General features: G+C 38.0%; 1 protein-coding gene across 1 annotated transcript in view; it reads right to left on the bottom strand.

The window, feature by feature from the left end:
* Nucleotides 1-14,673, bottom strand: part of LOC104521729 (teneurin-3) — a 17,413-nt gene extending 2,740 nt beyond the window's left edge. The window contains exons 1-5 of the mRNA XM_010163812.1: nt 14,442-14,673; nt 13,491-13,726; nt 7,891-8,187; nt 5,071-6,682; nt 2,220-2,350 (exon numbers count right to left, since the gene is read on the bottom strand). Coding sequence (XP_010162114.1) covers nt 2,220-2,350; nt 5,071-6,682; nt 7,891-8,187; nt 13,491-13,726; nt 14,442-14,673 — 2,508 coding nt within the window. The remainder of the gene's footprint in view (nt 1-2,219; nt 2,351-5,070; nt 6,683-7,890; nt 8,188-13,490; nt 13,727-14,441) is intronic.
* Between the last annotated feature and the right edge of the window lie 3,967 nt (nt 14,674-18,640).

Below are 18,640 nucleotides of genomic sequence, written 5' to 3'. Positions count from 1 at the left end.
AGCTAGTGCAGCTAGATAGCAGGGCAGCTCACTGTTATGGAGTCAGCTGTGGTTGGGGTGAGACCTTACAACTGCTCAGAATAGGCAAATCTTATCTGTCTAACCCTGGGTCTTAACAGCTACAAGCTGTGAATGAACTAATATTGACAGAGGTGGGGAGCAGACAGCTGCCCTTGCAGTTGTTTCAGCAGAAAACAGAAAGGTTTAAACAGCTTTGGCTGCACTTTTGAAAAGGAATAGTTTCTGTAGATGATCCAGTTTATCTTCCAATTGACCCTTTCTGCCTTTAGTAAAATACTGTTTAACCCACTTGAGTCACTGCTGACAAATGAGGCAAAAGCCTTTTTAGTTTTGATAAATTTCTGGGTGGGAGGCCAAGCAGGAGTCATTAACAGACTCCTACAACCTTAATTCAGCCTTGCTGCTAATCAAAGCCTCGCAAAACGTTTGGAAAGGCTTCTCTGCTCTGCCATGAGGGCGGCTTTCTGGAGTGGATAGTTCCTGAGGGAATTACGAATTGACTTGGACTCTCAACTCTTCCTGAGTCTGCACTTGCTAACAAATATGGATTTCAGCTGTTGTAAATCCTATGTGAAAGCTGTTGAGCACAAAATATATTCTAGACAGCATGCTCATCAGTGAGAGCAGCAAGATACTATAGCAACTTCATAATGACAAAGTTTGTTTATTTTTAACATGTATCCTCAGAGCTCTGAAGCAAAACCTTAGAGCTCAGTAAAGCTCACTCACTCCAGAATGCTTCAAAATACTAAGTGGTTTGTGTGTTTAGTTCTGGATCCTGGTTGCATTTGCTTGTTCAACAGTAAATATCAGTCACAGCTTCTTCCTACCTGAGAATTCTGAATCTTTGTTTTCCTCCCACATCTCTCTCTCTGTCATGTCACATGCCCCTGGCACTCCTCACATTGTTGAGTATTTCCTGAAGATTTTTGACAACTAGCTATCTGCTCTCATCTCTTTGACCAGACTGATTCTTTTCCTGATGCACCTTTGCTGGTGTTAGTGGATAATTGCATTCTTTACCCTTTGAGATGTAAATAAATAACCTCTGACAGTCTTTGCAGCCATGCCTGATGACAGGCCTCTTATCTCCTGATACAAACATCTCCCCTGGAGAACTTGCAATGCTCCTCCTTTACTGCCGCTGTTCATGGGAGACACTATTCTTACGCTGTGCTCTAAGGTCTTTCCCCGTTACTCAATCCCTGGCTATTAAAAATATATATATACATAGCAGGTCACTTCATGCATGCAAAATTAGCTTCCATATGCTCCCTTCTAATGGGCCACCCTTCTAATGATTTTTTGTCTAAATTAATTAGGTGTTAAGGTTCTTCAAGATCATATCCTCTTTTAATCCTGTAAAGTTCTTTATCATGATTCTTGCAAAAATAGATCTTATTTTGACTCCTCACAATGGGATAACCCATTTTATTGTCTCTTAACAATTCTTCTTAACTGAGAACTGTAGGATTTTTGAGGGCATACATCTTTGATCTTTCAGTAAGTTTGATTTATAAATATAATTTTCTTAAATAGCAGATTTAGATTTTAACTTCCACATTTATTTCTTCCATCATTTAAAACTGTAGCAGGTTTTCAGGACTGAAGTTATTTTTTTTTCTTCCTGAAGAACTTCATAAGCACTTGAGTTTTGGTTTTCTGTAATGTAATGGGTTTTTACCTCAAGTAATTTCATTTTCAATATTTTATCTTTACATATTAAACATGGTTAATATTAAAGAGAAGTAAAATTGTGGTGCCTGGTATGCATAATTTATATCACCTGTTCTTCTGTTTATTTCACAGTCTATTTTTTACTACAGTGTTCAGTTTCTGCCTTCAGGCAGAGTGTTAGTATGAATCTAATCTCTGTAGTTTCTGCTACAAAACTTAGACATCTTTAAAGGGTCTTAAACTTCTTTGCATTGATTATTGTCTTTCTGTACTTTTATTATGGCTGAAAGCAAACAAAAGCTTATTTAAAATGGGACCTAACTTGGCAAATCTGTAAGAAAAAACCCACCATCTGTAATTTATTAAATTCTTTTGAAAGTAGATAAAAATTAGAGGTTTGAAAAGCACTGTTCAGATTTAACTTAGTAAGTAACCCTGTCAGGATTATCCATGCCTAATAAGATCTGAATAGAAGGGAACATTCTGTCATTTCCATTTGTATGTTTAGTTTTGTTTCTTACTGGTATGTCCTCCCATTGCTGGCTCTTCACAAGTTCATAAGAAGGTTCTGTTAAATCAAATTTCGGAACAGGGAAACCAGGGATGGCATTGTGCAGATGGAAGCCGAATGTCACCAGCCAGCTGTTAACATCTGAAAGAGAATTATTTAAAAAAAAGAGAAAAATATTAGAATTGTTCTGTAGTTTGCAATTGTATCACTTTTACATGGAATAGTTTTTGGCATAGTTGATTTCCTTCCGTAACATGAACATTATTCAACAGTCTTCATTTTGATATGGATGGATTTAGATTTGTGCTACAGCTAGAATAGCAAGCCTATGCAGAAAACCTGAAGTTCTCAACTTACAAGAGAACTTTTGTTCTATGTAAGAGTTACACTACGCTTATTTGAAAGGCATTGCAGGTTTCAACAACTCTGAAGGCCTCAGTGTCTTCCAGAACAACTACAGGGGCACAATTAAAGTGAGATTTCCTTCTAATATAGCCTAAACTAACTGGGATTTCATGGCCAGGCTGAACACACTATGTTGTACCTTCATCATTAATACTTTAAAACAAAGCAAGAAAGGAAGAGTACTGCAGAGCACATCCTGTCCTTATGTTATGTATGTGTTATTGTAATGTCTTCAAACGACCCCTGAAATAACACCTATGAGATAAATTACCTTTTAAAATATTTGGCAGATATTGTACGTTGATTCAAGAGAAATCTCCCCTCTTCAAGATGAAGTTGGACCGATGAAATTAAAAGCTAATGAAATGTATTACAGTTGCATCAGTAAGCAGACAGGATACTAAATTGGTATTAGATAACATTATTTGCGATACATTTTATGTTCTGTTAAAAATAAATACAATAGGGATGCCAAAAATTAATAAGTTAACAACTGTTGGGCAAGAATGGGTGCTGTGCCTTGCTTCTGTCTTTCTACTCTTATCTTTCACAAATACTGAGCTTAGCAGAAGTTTTCAGAGTGCTCCTTACCAAGTCTAGTAGTTTTCATTTAAGAAAAACCCAAATAAGTGGAACAAGAAACCAAATTTTTCAAAATGTTAAAAGAATAAAAAATATTTACCTTAAAATAATTTCTAACCTTTCCAGATAAATAATACGGCTCATGAGGCTCTGCATCTAAAACTGCCAGTCAGCCAAATTACTCATTGTAATGATAACCTTATATGAGCACTGCGTGCCTGTGTATTCCTACATCAAAGATGTTAAGAAAAGAAATAAAACTGTATTTTGAGGGAAATTCTTGAACTAAGTGCTTCATTTTCAATGCCACAAACAATCTGATTGCAACTGCATCCCCTACAGCACATGCTGCTAAAAGAGGATGGATTCAAAGGTCTGTTATTATCCGTGCTCCCAGGCAGCCTGTTAGCAACCCTGCTGCTTGCTAAATTAATGCAAACCCACTTGATTCCCAGGATGCTTTTCTGAGTGGCAGTCTCATGACTCGTAAGTAAGTGGGGCTGAGCCCCTCCTGTAGTCTGGCACTGTCTGTGTAAAATATTTTGGATTATTGACATATATTCAAATATGAAAATTCAAATGTATCTGAGCAATGCATTTTTCAGAAACTTCTGGTGACATGCAATCACATTTTCTTGTATGTAAAATAATGGAAAACACTACACATCACTAACTCGAGACCCACAGAAACCATATAGGTTCTCTAGGAACTCAAATTCTACAAGAAGTGCACGTTAGCAGGTTTTTGTTGCCAAAAGAGAAACTCACTCCTTTTTCCATATCCTGCTCTTTCTTCCTGCTTCTGGCTGTGTATTCATTACTTTATGCTGGCCCTAGAGCTTACTGGACTTTTCTTTCTTAGCTCAATTACATTAGTAGCCTTGCAAAAATCTACCCTGGCAAATATCACCCAACTTCTAGTGAGTATTTGCCAGGTTAATGAGTTAAATTGGTCACAGAGAGATCCTTCCTGCCCTTGCTACCTTACCGTCTCACTCCCTCGTGTCTTTGGTCTTTTTGGTCCATGAATATGCACTTTTTACTGCTCAGTAGCCCAGACCCATGAAGAAGCCTGACTAATCGACACGTAAGGAAACTCTCATGAATAGTCTTCAGGGGTTCTTACTCTGGTATTTGCTGAAGGAGTCTATTATTTTTTCATTATAAGAGCACTGGGCAATGTGTAACAGTATTGTAAGGAGAACCTAGGACTCCTCTTTCCTCTCCGAATGCACTGAGATCTCTAGCTGAGGCACTTTGTGTTACATTTGGAGAGGAAGAGATGTATTCTACTGGTGTTCCAAAATGTACTTTGGAAAACCCAACCAAACCCAACTGAGATGCTTTGAATTACCTTTTTGGGCCAACAGTCCAATATTAAAGCACTATAAGGACTGCGTAGGGCACGAGGTTTAGGTTTAGTTACCTAAACCTGAAAGCTAATCATGGTCTGTGGTTCTTAATCTCTTAAGAAGGTACTTAAAGTCTAAAGCTAGATGAGAGATTTTCAGTATCTTCCGTTTGCTATTTCACTATTCCTGTAATTATTCTCATTGTTAAGTTCTTAATGCTTCCTCATAAAGAACTTTTCCAAATAGGGCATATTTAGGTACTTTACCAAAATTGTGAATTCCAGTCTAAATTGGGTCTGTAGGTCCAGCACCCCCAAGCTAAAATCACTTTGTTGATCTGGTTCTAAACGCCAAGTACTTTTCTAAACAATTATCTTCCTTGAGACTTTTTTTACTAACCTTCCCCAGACAGTATCCTCAACCTGTAACCCAGATAATCATATTCCAGATGATGAGAACAGAGAAAGGGATTTTTTTTGAGCAAGTGGGAGTCAGTCTTGCAATTAAGTAACCTTCTTTTACCTGTGATATAATCCTTCACATCGTGTATTTTACTGGCTGGATTGTTATTTCTAAACATGTACAAATTAAAAGGAGCTGGATCCTTCCCAATTCTCTTCCAGATTTCAATATCGGGTGTTGTCCACCGGCCTGCCAGTATGTCATAGTCTCTTTCTCCAAAGTGGACTAGCTTGGTCAGTGGGTCGTATAAGCCTCCATGAAATCCTATTACCAGCTGGAAGTCAAGGTTAGAGTCGAAATAAATCTCTCCATAAGCAGTGTATTGAATTTGTTTAAGCATGAGACCATTGCTACTGAAAACAGCCAGTGGTGTCCCCGTATTGTCTGATGCAATATAAAACTCGTCTCCACTGCTAATTTCCATGGCAAAAAGGTGTCCTTGCAGATCATAGTAAAGAGATGTGATTTCAGAACTTGAGTGGTTATATACATGAGTTATCCTGGTTGGATAAGTAAGGTCTGCATAAAAAAACTGGAGATGCTGTCCAAGGCTAGTTTTACTGGAAACTCGTCGTCCGAGTCCATCATAACGGTAAATCACCGTCCACCCACTGCCTTTGCTATAAACTCGAGTAAGAAGGCCCTTTGAGCTGTATTCAAAGATTTCAGTCCCCCTCTGACGCAGAAATCCATCTTCATCTAATCGGTACTGAACATCACCTAGTCGAGTTATTCTGTCTCTCAGGTCATAGCGAAGCGGTGTCAGACGGGCACTGCTACTGGGGTTGAGCAGGTGGAGGTTGCCATTCAGGTCATAGTTGTATCGCCACATTATTTTTTCATTCAGATAAACTGTCTGGAGCTGACCATCTACATCATATTCATAAGCGTATTTCGTGGTGTTGGCAAATGGCCCGATCTTAATTTCCCTTTTTGTCACTCGTCCCATGTTATCGTACTGAATTGTAATCCAATACATTAATGACCTAAATATTTCATACTGAATTTCCTTGATGCGGCCGTGTGCATCAAAGTGTTTTGTGTAGGTCATTACAGCTGTCGAAATGATCTGGTTAATATCATAATATATAACTCCAAATTTTCCAAATTGTTCAACTTTGCCAGAGATATCATCAAACTGGTAGAGATCGATAGGCAATGGGGTTTCATTGATGACACCTTGCATGCTAGTCACTCTGAAGCTATTGTCATAGCTGTAGTCAAATCGGGCATTCACCATTCCGTCTTCACTAAAGCGGAAAATCTGTCTGTCAATCAAGGGGCCAATTTGCCGGTATCTAATGGTGCAGATAAAACCATCGCTTTGGAGGTTTACTGTTTTCAGGACTCCTGCTGTCTCATCATAAGTAAAACTAACTCTTGTACTATCATATAAAATTTCTGAGAGCTTGGTCTGCCGTCTGTACTTGAATAATACTCTTCGGCTTGTCCCCAAGAAAGCAGTTTGGAGGAGCTGCCCTTCTTCATTGTAGTCCATTATAACAGAAGCGTTACTTTCCGGGGGGTTGTATATGTTCCGGTAGTAGCCAATGGAGCGGATAGTCTGCATGGTATGACGAGCAACACTGGGCATGGTGACAGCAGAAAGCCGATCCAACAAATCGTATTCGAAGATATACTGCCGCTGGCTATGAAGCAGAAGAACCATTGACTGAAAATTAAGAACAGATTTTTACCATGTGACAAATGGTGGAGTACTCCTCCCCCACATATCCTGACACTGTTTCTTCACACAAATGTGACATTCCCACTTGAGAAAATTATCTCCTCTTTAATTGAGTTATCCTTGACCTTAACACGTTGTTAACATCTCCCTGCCTAATTTACTTGGTTGCTTAATTGTAAGGGGTTCTGTAATTAGTAGTTCCACATTCATAATATGCTACTTGTTATGACAGTATCACTCTTTTATCAAGCACTCACAGCTAAACAGCAGATTGTCAATGGATTCAGATAAGTCATGTTTAATATGGGAAGAAGTAAAACTGTCTTAGAGCCATTAACTCACAAGGAGAACAACATATGGGAGATTCAATTTCTTCCCTACAATTAGAGATTATTTTTGAAGAATTTGAATAGCCTGAGATCCCTGAATACCGTATTCTTCTTCTGTAAGCTTTTAAGACGTAGGCAAAACAATTGTTTGATTATTTATATCAAAAGGAGCTACTTGGAATTATTCTGACATTTTTCTGATGTGTGGCTATTATGTATCGTAAGTCTTGATTAAATTATGCCTGCATTGACTAGTGAACTGTATTTCACAGAATCACAGTTTGCTGAGCAACAGCTTCAATAGCAATATATTTAAACCCCAGAAAGAAATGGATTCTCTTTTTGCATAGCAGGCATGAGATCTCATAAAGAGAACTTTCACAGGTATTTCTAGAAGGAGAGCTATCATTCCACAATCGCTATATATAATGCAGATTCCTGATTCCCTATTGTTTATTTTGATGCTACAAATTGACAGCTGTAACTATTTAGAAACAAGAGCTTTTCTTGGTAGTGAAAAAAAAAACCCAACAGTGAAGGATTTACAAACAAATTATTTTTAACTTAATTACACTGCAGAGATCTAGTCCCTGTACCTTATTTTAAATGTTAAGATAAAAGGTAAATATAGCTGCTCCTTGTTAGTCATTGGTCTAAATAATTTAAAAAGATATCAATTCTTAGCAATTAGCTACAGCGAGATTACATATCCATTGTATAAAACATTCCCCTAGGAATCACATGTTGATACTCAGAGTAATTGAAATGTGCTTCCACTACCTGTTTTTGCTTTCTATGCAGCAGTCAGATGCTGCAGAATTTCAGGACATTCAAAGCATTTTTTAAAACCTGAGTGATCTTTACCTTTTCCAAGTATGTGTAACTCCAAGTTTTCCCATCAGCAAACACTCTAGACACTATCCTTCCCTGTCCATCATACTCTATTTTTTCACTAGTTGTCCCTCGCTGTATGCTGCCTATTTGACCTGTGGATGAATAGGTGACATTGACAGCCATCAGCTTGCTGCTCGGTAGCCACAGGGTGGGGTGCCCTGATGTGTCGTAGGCAATCCTCAGCAGAAATTTACGGTGGTCGTCGTAGATCTTTTCCGTCTTTGTGGTTCGATCAAAGTCGACCGAAAGGAGGTTTCTGCCATTAACCTTTTTAAAGCAAACAAAATGACACAATCAATCATGCTGTTCAAACCCTAGCCACCTATTATTTCCACACAGCTACCTATTCTTTAAATACCTTTTACAGTGATTGATTTGCTGTGTGCGTAAATTATTTTAGCAACTTCTTGATATAAATGTAAGGCACTATATTAGCATCTACTTTAGAAGCTCTCATTATATGAAGAGATGGCTGCTGAATTTGTTGCAGTGTGTTCTTTCTTGAAGCTTAGTCAACTGTTAAGAAAATACTGAAAGACGTGTACTGAAAACTTCTGTAATAAATGGGACCATTTCAGCGAACAATCATGCTAAGAAAGAACTGAATCCTAATCCTCCACAGCAAGTATTTTTCAGAATGATAAATACAAAATTAAATCTTGAAATTAAGATAAAACAGTTTTTAGAACATTGGCTTTCCTATTCTGGATCAAATGGAAGTTTAACTCGGTATACCATCCACTGCTGCAATATATTTCTGCAGCTGAAATCCTTAGTGGAGGATTATGTCTTTCACCTAGTTAACTGACCACTTAAAGCCAAAAATGAGTGGAAGATTACTGAACCACTGAAAACCAGTTATGAATTCTTTGAAGTTTATAACTATTTCAATTTGAAACTAAAGCCTTAGCTTTTATGTTGAAAACTGTATTATTTGTGTATGTAAACTATAGTGGTGGATGGTGATTTCTATAATGCTTTTACATTGAAATCCTCCCGGCCCTTTTAGTGTTCTAAATATACTTTCAGTTTCATTGAATCAGCTCTCATTTTTTGTATTTATGAGAGAAAAATGTCTGACTTTCTTTTCCCACACTGCTATCTTTGTACTTCTCTGTACCCCCTCTGCATTGAACTGTTTTCCAGTGTTCTCAAACAAGCCCCTAGGATTTCTTTGTTCATTTGCAAACCATTTCTCTATCTTCTGTGTCTCTTTAAAGTTATTCCAGGTGGGGATGAAACACTGATAACTAAGAGTTTGCAACACTGTATTTTGCTCACATATGGGAAGTAGGGGACAAATGGACATACAGCTATGTGTATCTAGAATTTTTTAAAAATTCCTTTTCAAGTACTTGACGCATATTACAAAGACGTGAAGAAAGATGGCTAAATAGCATTTGTAAAACAAAAAGAAAATAGTTATCCTGACCAAAGAAATTACTTGAGGATTTTTGCATTTTTCAGTGCTGTGTGTTCAAAAATCCATATATCGTGGATGTTGGTACTTATACCTTGAGGCTGATAAGCTTCTAAAAGATCAATATAAATTAGATTCTTTAATACTGGCATAAAAGGTATTAAAATGCTGGTGATGGGTCATAGGCAAATATGAAAAAAAAATCCTACAAATGCTCAGCTTTGTTTATATCTGTCTATCTACATTACCTTTGTCTTTTTTAATAGTAAATCATTGGCATGAGAACAATGTGCACTATCAATTTAGGAACAAAAATAATGTTTTTATGTAAATCTTCTAAGGAAGGAACACAAAGTCTAGCAGATGCAGAACAGTTAGTTTAATTTAATTTAATTTTATGGCTCTATTTAATGAGCCATCAAATGTTATTTAAATATACTTTGAAAAATTAATGCTACAAGACTGATTCTAGAAGTAGGTTAAACCTATAAGTATTCCCATTTACTTTCTTTTTGTTGTTGTTGTTGGACTTCTTTGTTTTCAGGTAGCTTTCGTTTAAATCTTCCAACATCTAAGATTTGCTCCTTTGCCTAAATTCACTCTTAAATCTTGTTCATCTCTGGCTTTTATTTCTTGGCCTCTCCCACACATGCCTGCACTCATCTCTGCATGTCCCTGCCTGTTTTGCTTCTCTGATTTTTTTCCCCTCCCTTTCTCTCCATCTTCCCTTCCCTATTTTACATTTAATTATGATTTTTATTAATTTTCTTGTCTACCTCTCAGACACTGAAGTGAGAATGGGCACTTCTGATTTCTGAATTGGCAAAGAGGGAAGGGTCGTTTTATGGATCAGGCAGATGTCCAAGCAACTGTGGTTAATTTCTTGGCTAAGCACATCCTTCCGGTGTAAATTGCAGGAAAGTACTTAATCTGGCTGTCTCACTGCCTTATCTGCTAAATGGGATAATAACATCCCTTGCCTTCTCACTTCCCATCTGTCTGGTCTGTGTAAGGGCAGGATACAAGGGGGAAGAGAGGAAATGCCTCTTTCTCCAGCCAGATTTGTGCTTCCAGATTCTGCTGGCAGAGCTCTTGCTTTCAGATGTGAGCTTTTGGTGAAATGTTGGCTGTGCTTGCATAATCTTGTAATACAGACAGCAATTACGATAACAACAAGTTTTGGTGATACAGCTTTTTTCATTGGGCAGTATGTGGCTGGAATAACTATGTCAGCTCAAGTACTGCCTTCAACTGAAGTGTTTCTTAACAACAGCTCCGCTACCAGGGCACTTTTTAGCAAAACTTGAACATTTATATTGCATCTAAGACAGTCACGCTCCAAATATATTTGAAATATTATGATAAAAGCAGTAATTCAGGAAATTTTCAATGAAGAAGAACTTAAAGACATAAAGCTGAGTCTTCTGACAGTCCCTACCTACTGTCCTGCTACGTTTCAGTAGTTTAGGTGTCCATCTATCCTGCTCTACTTTAACTCCTGTTTTTCTTTCCAGTGAGAAGCATGAAATCTGACTGTGATTCCCCCATGAGGAGGAGTATATTGCCATGCCTTACAGACAGATTCAAGAGGTAATGTGAAAACTGGGGACCTCTGCAGAACTTGGAGCATGTCTGGTCTCGGGAGGAGGCAAAGTAAACTCTTCCTGTGAGCTCACTTGTCTGTGTTACCTGTCTACTCTGGGTGCATCCCTTGAGACAGAGCTCATACCAGTTCCTTTATTTGAGACCCTTGTGAGTGAGGGTCTGCCTGGCCTCAACACAAATGCCTTAGAAAGGCTCTTTCATGTAGAGGACTGTCAGAACCTCTGCCAATGGCCAGCCTACAGACCAGATGTACAGATCCAGGGACAGAACTAGCTTATTGAACAGATACGAAACAAGTCTGAGCAAAAGTAATATTGACAGAGGATTGTTTTGTTAAGGAACGGTGACATAATTCCTAATTAATTTCTTTATAAAGACTATTAGTAGTGGGTAGAACTAATACAAGATAGAAAAGCAAGAGAATACCTGAGAGTGTACTTTGTAATGTTAGATACTGCATATATGTAACACAGTGAAAGTGTCATATATATGAGTAGATTTACTGGCAATACACTTTGTCACTGTTTTTTGTCTACATTTGTATTCTTTGCAGCAAAATGTTACTGACATATCAGTAGATGGAAATGATAAGCTCCCTAAGTTATTCCTGTTCTTTCTCTTGTTTTCTTTCTCTACTTTCCTACATTCCCCCCCAACCCCAAGTCACATTTCTGCAATATCTTCCCATGTAAATAAAATTGCCAAAATCTTCCTTTTTTTTCTTTGCTGACAAGTTTCTTTACTTTGTTTTATGTGTTCTCCTCTTATTAGCCCATGTTCTCCACCTGCCCTACTTGTCCTATTTGCATATATTCTTTTAACTACTATTTTATCATAAACTCTCACTTTCCTGGAGTAAAGTCTTTCCTGTTTCCTGGAGAACAAGTCTTATGAGGAGCAGCTGAGGGAACTGGGATTGTTTAGTCTGGAAAAGAGGAGGCTCAGGGGAGACCTTATTTCTCTCTACAGCTACCTGAAAGGAGGGTGTAGTGAGATGGGCATTGGTCTCAAATAACAAGTAATAGGACAAGAAGGAATGGCCTTAAATTGCACCAGGGGAAGTTTAGTTTGGAAAAAAAATTCTTCACTGAAAGGGTTGTCAAGTATTGGAACAGGCTGCCCAGGGAAGTGGTGGAGTCACCATCCCTGAAGGTATTTAAAGGACATGTAGATGTGGTACCTGGGGACATGGTTTAGTGGTGAACTTGGCAATGGTATGTTTATGGTTGGACTAGATGATTGTAGTGGTCTTTTCCAACCTAACTATTCTATGATTCTATGTTTCCCCTCCATCTTGTTAAATCTTTCACTCTTCTCTGCTGTTAGTTTTTTCCTGTTAACTCTTCCAAGTTAAAGTTGCTCATGACATTTCTTTTACCTCCTCTGCATTTGAATGCCAAGATTTTGCTTCACTTTTGAGAACTGGACTCATGGTGGTTTGTTTCACTGCCAAAACCAAATGCCATTGCTATGGTTATTTTATTTTCTCTTGGGCTTCCTTCATGAATGAACTGGCAGGTGTATTATCCCATAGTACTGGGGGGGATACATAATGACATGCCTATGAACCAGAAGCACAAAGATGAGCTCCAGAAGCATGGCTTCCTTTTTCTCTTTCTTATTGATATAAGACAGCTAGCATAGCTAGGTGCAATTCTGCTGTTCTTGAGCAGTAGCTACTGTGTGTAGTCAGTCTTCATTTTTGGAAAAAATCCATTATTTTTGCAGAGCAAGTGGTAGAGACAAATATAAGGTTCATTATGGCATTCCCTCCTTTCTCATCCCAAAAGAACATATAAAATATTTTAAGATTTAAAATGGTATGTAACCTCTTAGAAGTCAAGTGGTCTGCAATTACTTACCTTCATTTGATATACTGCCTAGTTGTTTAAAATAAACAACTGAGTTCAGTTCTCATAGTAAGTCAGACCTCTGATGTGGTCTTGAAATGGTCTCCTGGCAACCCAATTTTAAATGCTTAATCTATGTTGTCTTTACCAAGTGGCTGTCATAAATCATAGTTTGCTTCCTACTTATATTTCACTCACTATATAGGAAGAAGAAATACCAACAGAATGGTAAAGACATATGTTAGGGGAATAGGCTGTACACACGCACACACAGTTAAACCCTTTCTACCAGAAATAAGTATTAGCCCAATTTTTATTTAAAATAAAAAAGAAAGAAAAAGCTAGGAGTGTGGTAACTTCTGGTATAATAATTTAAAATGAGATTCAAAATCAGGTGTGTGAATTCAGTACCAGAAACAAAAACAGTGAAGGAAAGCAGAAAATTATTCTTTTATCTTGATTCATTCCAATGCATTCCAGGCTAAGAACAACAGTTTAGTCCACAGAACAGAGCAATTACTAAGGAAAACCAGCCAATAAATGAAATAATAAAAGCAAGTACTTCCAGCTCTACAGTAAGCTTGTCTACAGTAAATATTCTGTGGTTGCTGGATGGCAATGCCTATAGGAATGTATTTACATTTCCTCCCATTTAATGAGAATGCAGTAGATACCATGCATGTGCGCATGCTTACCCGAAGCTTTCGGCCAAACACGTTGACTTTTCCCTGGGCTTGCTCTTTCCGGAACCGCCACTCCACCAGGTTCTGCCCGTTCTCCCCTGGGAGGGTCATGTTTCTCTTTGCCACTGTTGGGTTGGCAGTGCCAGCCAACACGTGTGGCTCTGTCTGATAGTGTGAGTCCAGGCCGCTGGCGTACAGGATTCTCAGTGAGCCATCATAACCAATCTGGTAGCTATTTCTTAACTGATCTGGAAAGGCAGAAAAGAGAAGCACAGGTTACCTGCGTGGGTTAAGAGTCTGCCTTTGTCCTCCATACTTTATGCAATACGTGCATGTAACGCTTTGACTTCACATAACTGACCCAATGGTAATAAACACTCAGAGTGAGACTGGTAAGAATATCTGTATCAGTTGAGAGCACAAATGCCTTTGGGACCTATCTTCAAAGTCCCTTAAACACTTAAGAAAATCCCACCCTCAGAGAATACTCTTTGGACTGGCACAAAACACATTTTCCTCTGTTTCATCAGGCGTTTTTGGCCTCATCCTAAACATACTGTAACTACTGACTTTTGCAAGGATGTGCCTGCTGGGACATCACATTTTAGCTGTTTTAAAGCTATAATCTCACCTCACACTACTTCTGCATCTATTTCCCTTTCAATCCATTTCTCTCTCCTTTCCAAGATTCCCTGTTAATGCAAAGTAGGTATTCTGACTGTTTCCCATAGCTGTTTACAAAAGCTATTTGGTTAGAAAACATACTCAATTCTACTTTCATTGCAACTCTTTCTTTCCCTGGACAGTTCTTTCTATATATGTATAAAAACATTTATGTATCACCCCTTCCTCCAAACACTATGCTTCTAAAGTTTTCCTCTAATGCATCTGATTTCAGTTACTTTTACCATAAGAAAACAGTTTTCAGTTAGTATCTGCTGAGAAATCTTTTGTTTGTCGTACCTTGAACCATGGTATAGAAAGAATCAATTGATGATAAGTTGGAAGTGATGCTGACATCTTCCTCTCTGCTGGAGGACTCAATGTCCACTGTAATGGCCCTTTCCATTTCCCCATGAAGGTTAGTGACAACTCCAGTTGGGAATGTAACGTTTGTTAGACGGCCCTCGCTATCGTAGCTAAAAAAAAAAAAAGAGTCCAGAAATGATACATAGCAGGAAGAAATTGTTTTCATTTACAAGTAAAATGAACAAAAATACCAGCTACTCATATTGTTAAGGCACGTTTGCTTTTTTTGTGCATGGGATAGGCACAGCAAAGACTTCAAATGTGCTTTGAAGTAGTCAAAAGACTGCTTAACATATAGGAGCCTCAGCAGTGATAGCAAGAGCAAACAGATGGATCTTCAGCTGTGCATATTATTCTTTGAAGTGTGACCAGATCCTGCTGCACATCTAATTCACCATTTCAAAGGCAGCATATTTATTGGTGCTAAATTCTGTAGCATTCTGTACTCACTCCCTATTACTGGATTAGATTTTGTTGTTATTGTAGGAATCCTAAAAATTTTTCATAAAAAGGTTATCTTAATAAGAGTTTCTCTGGGGCCTTACCTGTTCCATGATTATGCAGACCACCTGCCCTCCTGTTCCCAAGTGCTCAACATCCCTTGTATTATTAAGAGAAAGAATCTAGGGTAATATTTTATCTACGTTAGCTGCTTGTAGCTGGAAATTGGAACAGCTAGCATATATAACCTATGTAACATATATAGCACATATGACATACATAGCTCGCGGATTATAGTTTAAGAATTGTCACATAAGCCATGCAGGAGATACTTTATGGCTCTACTGAAATTTCTTTAAACCAGCAGCTATATATCTATTTAATATGAATAGATAGATACAATTTATGTAATTGAAGTAGACCTATGACATCTAAACCATATTTTTTCCTGTGCTATGTTAGGTATACTCCATTGATAAAAGACCCAAGACCATGCTCACATCCAAACTTGCATTGTGGTCACACTGTAGAGAGGTAAGGCATTATGTGAGCTTCAGGTCATAAAAATGCCCTTAAGATTAGCTCCTCCAGTAGTACAGCCTGGATTTGTCAGCCTAGGTGTTCAGCTGAGGCTCCTTGGTTAGAAATATAGCCTGCCTGTACCTGCAGCTGAGAGAAACAAGTATCCAATGGGTGATTCAACCCACATATGACCTGTTTGCTCTCAGGAGTTTTCCATCCCTCTCCTGTGACTGTGTATTGGGAAGCTGAAGGAAGCTTTAGTCTCTTAAAGTAACTAGAGCATGACCCTGCAGGTCCTCACAGTGTACTAGACATTTCATGCTTACAATTATCATCAAAATTGTTCCTTCTGGGAAAGAAATGCAAACGCAACAAACCAACCAACAACAACAACAAAAAAAAAGCCCAAAGCATATCACTGAGACTACAGAAACTCTTTTTCTTAAATTGAGAGAATTAATTCCAAACGGTTTTAACCCACAACACACCAACTTTCTCTGAACAGCACGAGTACTGCACAGCATTGCTGTAACTGAAAGAATTAGGTTAAGAAGTGTTTTTTTCCAGTTTGCTTACTCTGTAGATTTGACAGCTTTTTGCATACAGTCCTTTCCATCCTTTTAACACAGTTGATTTCCTTTGTTTATTTAAGACTTTCACTTAGCAACAGGAAAAAGAAAAGAATGTTTAAAAATCAGAAACCATACTGCAAGCCAGGGTGGGGAAACTTTTTATTTTAAGTTAAGTATATTTCAAGCTAATGAGGTTTCTTCCAGTGTGTTCTTAGCCCTAATTTTGGCTCTTTTTCACATACTGGACTTGGCAAGCTGAGGTACTGCATTTATGCGGGAGACCAAAACAAACACACCAACATTCCTTGTGCATGAACGTCACTGTTAGCCTAATCATCATCTTCAGTCTCATTCCTCAGTTCTGTAAACTTACTTTCTTTTCATGCACAACTTCCCTTTTCAATTCCCAGGGGAACATATATTGTCCAATAACTGTCCCCTTCTATTTTCCACTTTATGTTCAGAAATGGTATCAAATTATTTTGTTGGGAATTACTTGTGTCCTTTGATTCCAGTAATCAAGTACTGGTCTTTATTTCAAGCAATGCTTACTAAAGCTGCAGAAGGTAAGATTTCCTCATAAAAGGAACTTTTCACCCTTTGAATCATAATATTGTGAGAAATTAATTATAATATTTCTGAGTATACCACTAGCGTTGAAAAATGCTACACATCAGTAGTATTCCGTACAGTGCGTGGCCTCACTGCAGGATGCAGCGCTGAACATCACTATTCTTGTTTTATGTGTTCTTGCTTCCTCATTATTGTTTTTTGACTCCGTGCCTATAGTTCTTGAACTGGTCTCTTCTTTCACAAATACATGAAAGCACATCATGAGTCTGAGATAAGCAGCTAATATCATTACAGTGTGGGAGAGTTCAAAGATCAGCAAAAAATCATGCTACATGTTCATGTTCTTAAAAACATGGCTTTAAAGCTGAAAGAATCTTAAAAGCCATGATTGCTTGGTTCAGGCATCCTAGTGCAAGAAGAAAATGTGACTGAAATGTTGAAGGATCCTGAATAGGATTTCTCATACTTCTATACCCAGGAACAAAAAGAAAGAAGGGAAATTGGTCTTTCTACAATTTACTACGTATTCCATTTTATGATGGATTGTAATGTGTGTCCTTCATTTTGTTCATAGCACATCGAATACTAAACTTACTTTATACTTGATGTTTTTGCCCACCATGAAAGCCTTATCAATGCTCAGCATAGCAACATCACTCATACCTTTGGGCATTCCTCTGCCATGTTTCATATTACATCCAAATATCTTTGCATTTTGCTGCCAAGGTGAATTTATTCATCCAAGATTGTCAGTTTTAGACTGAGAGATTTCTTTTATCTGCCTAGTGTTCTAATATTGAAATTGCCCTAAAAGGAGTGACATCTAAAGTCTGGAGGGCGAGTGCCTATATTTGGCATTTCACAGCCTCTTTGATCTTTTAATCCAAACATTGTTACCACGGAGCCCTCTGATCTTCTATGCCAAGGCTCCACAGCAAAGCCATTCTACCAACCTCTTCAATTCCTCAAGAGCAAGTCACGCATAAACTTTTCAAGAACCTAAAACGGAAACTTGCTCACTGGGTGTGACCTCATGTGCATTAATCTATTAACTCATTTCCATTCACATTAACATAACAATCTTCATATTTGGTCAATAACTACAGAAGACAGCAGCAGGGGTAGCTGCCACCACTGCTAGGTGAAGTTCCCCTTAGATCAAATTCTTTTTCTTCTTTAGGATGATCTGCCACTGCCAGATAGTTTTCCCCTTCTGCAGTGAGAATTTCTCAGAGATAATGATTATCAGCTTCCCAGATTCTTGACCTTTTGCTCTTCCCCTGCTGGAAGTCTCTCTTCCATTGTTCATCTCCTTTAGTTTTAATTACATTCCTTCCCAGACCATTTTCTGTTCTAGTCTATGTAGGACACTTCACTTTGCAGTGGTAACTTCTGGTAAGCCTTGCCACAGACAGAAATGCCCTACTTTCTTTATTTCTGACTTGTTTCTCATGTGCATTGTGTCTTAGTTTGGAGCACTCAGCTCAACCCCAACTTACAGAGCATTATTAATGTTTTATGTCAGAAGTTACTTCAACGTCAAATAGTGAGTTGTAGAAATGAAGTGCATAGTAAAGGTTGCTGCTAAAGCCAATTGCTGTTTTTCCACAGACCTCTGCAGTGCACTCCCTTAATGAAATAAATTCTGTATTTTTTTCTTTTTGCTATCGTAAACATGTCAGGTTGAAGAGGAAGGCATGCCAGTTCCTGCACATTTCAGATAACAAGACATACAGTGCAAATGTGTATTACGTATTTCTTTAAAGACTGGTTACAGATTATACTATTAGTTGGGATACTGTAATAGAGAAATGAGGCATGAATGCATTTCATAATATAGACATGTATAGTTTTGACAATAAAATGAAAAGTAGTGCTACATCCTCACTCAACACGTCAGGCATTTCTTCTATGCATCTCAAATTATTAGGAGTAGCTAAAAAAAAAATAAAAATGGAACATTACTCTACTTGTTTCAAACTATTAATTGGAAGCCTGTGATAGTTTAACTCAGCTGGCAGCCAA

The sequence above is a fragment of the Antrostomus carolinensis genome, unplaced genomic scaffold, assembly GCF_000700745.2.
Source record: "Antrostomus carolinensis isolate BGI_N321 unplaced genomic scaffold, ASM70074v2 scaffold44462, whole genome shotgun sequence".
Classification (NCBI taxonomy): domain Eukaryota; kingdom Metazoa; phylum Chordata; class Aves; order Caprimulgiformes; family Caprimulgidae; genus Antrostomus; species Antrostomus carolinensis.
This window is presented reverse-complemented; position numbering and strand designations above follow the sequence as displayed.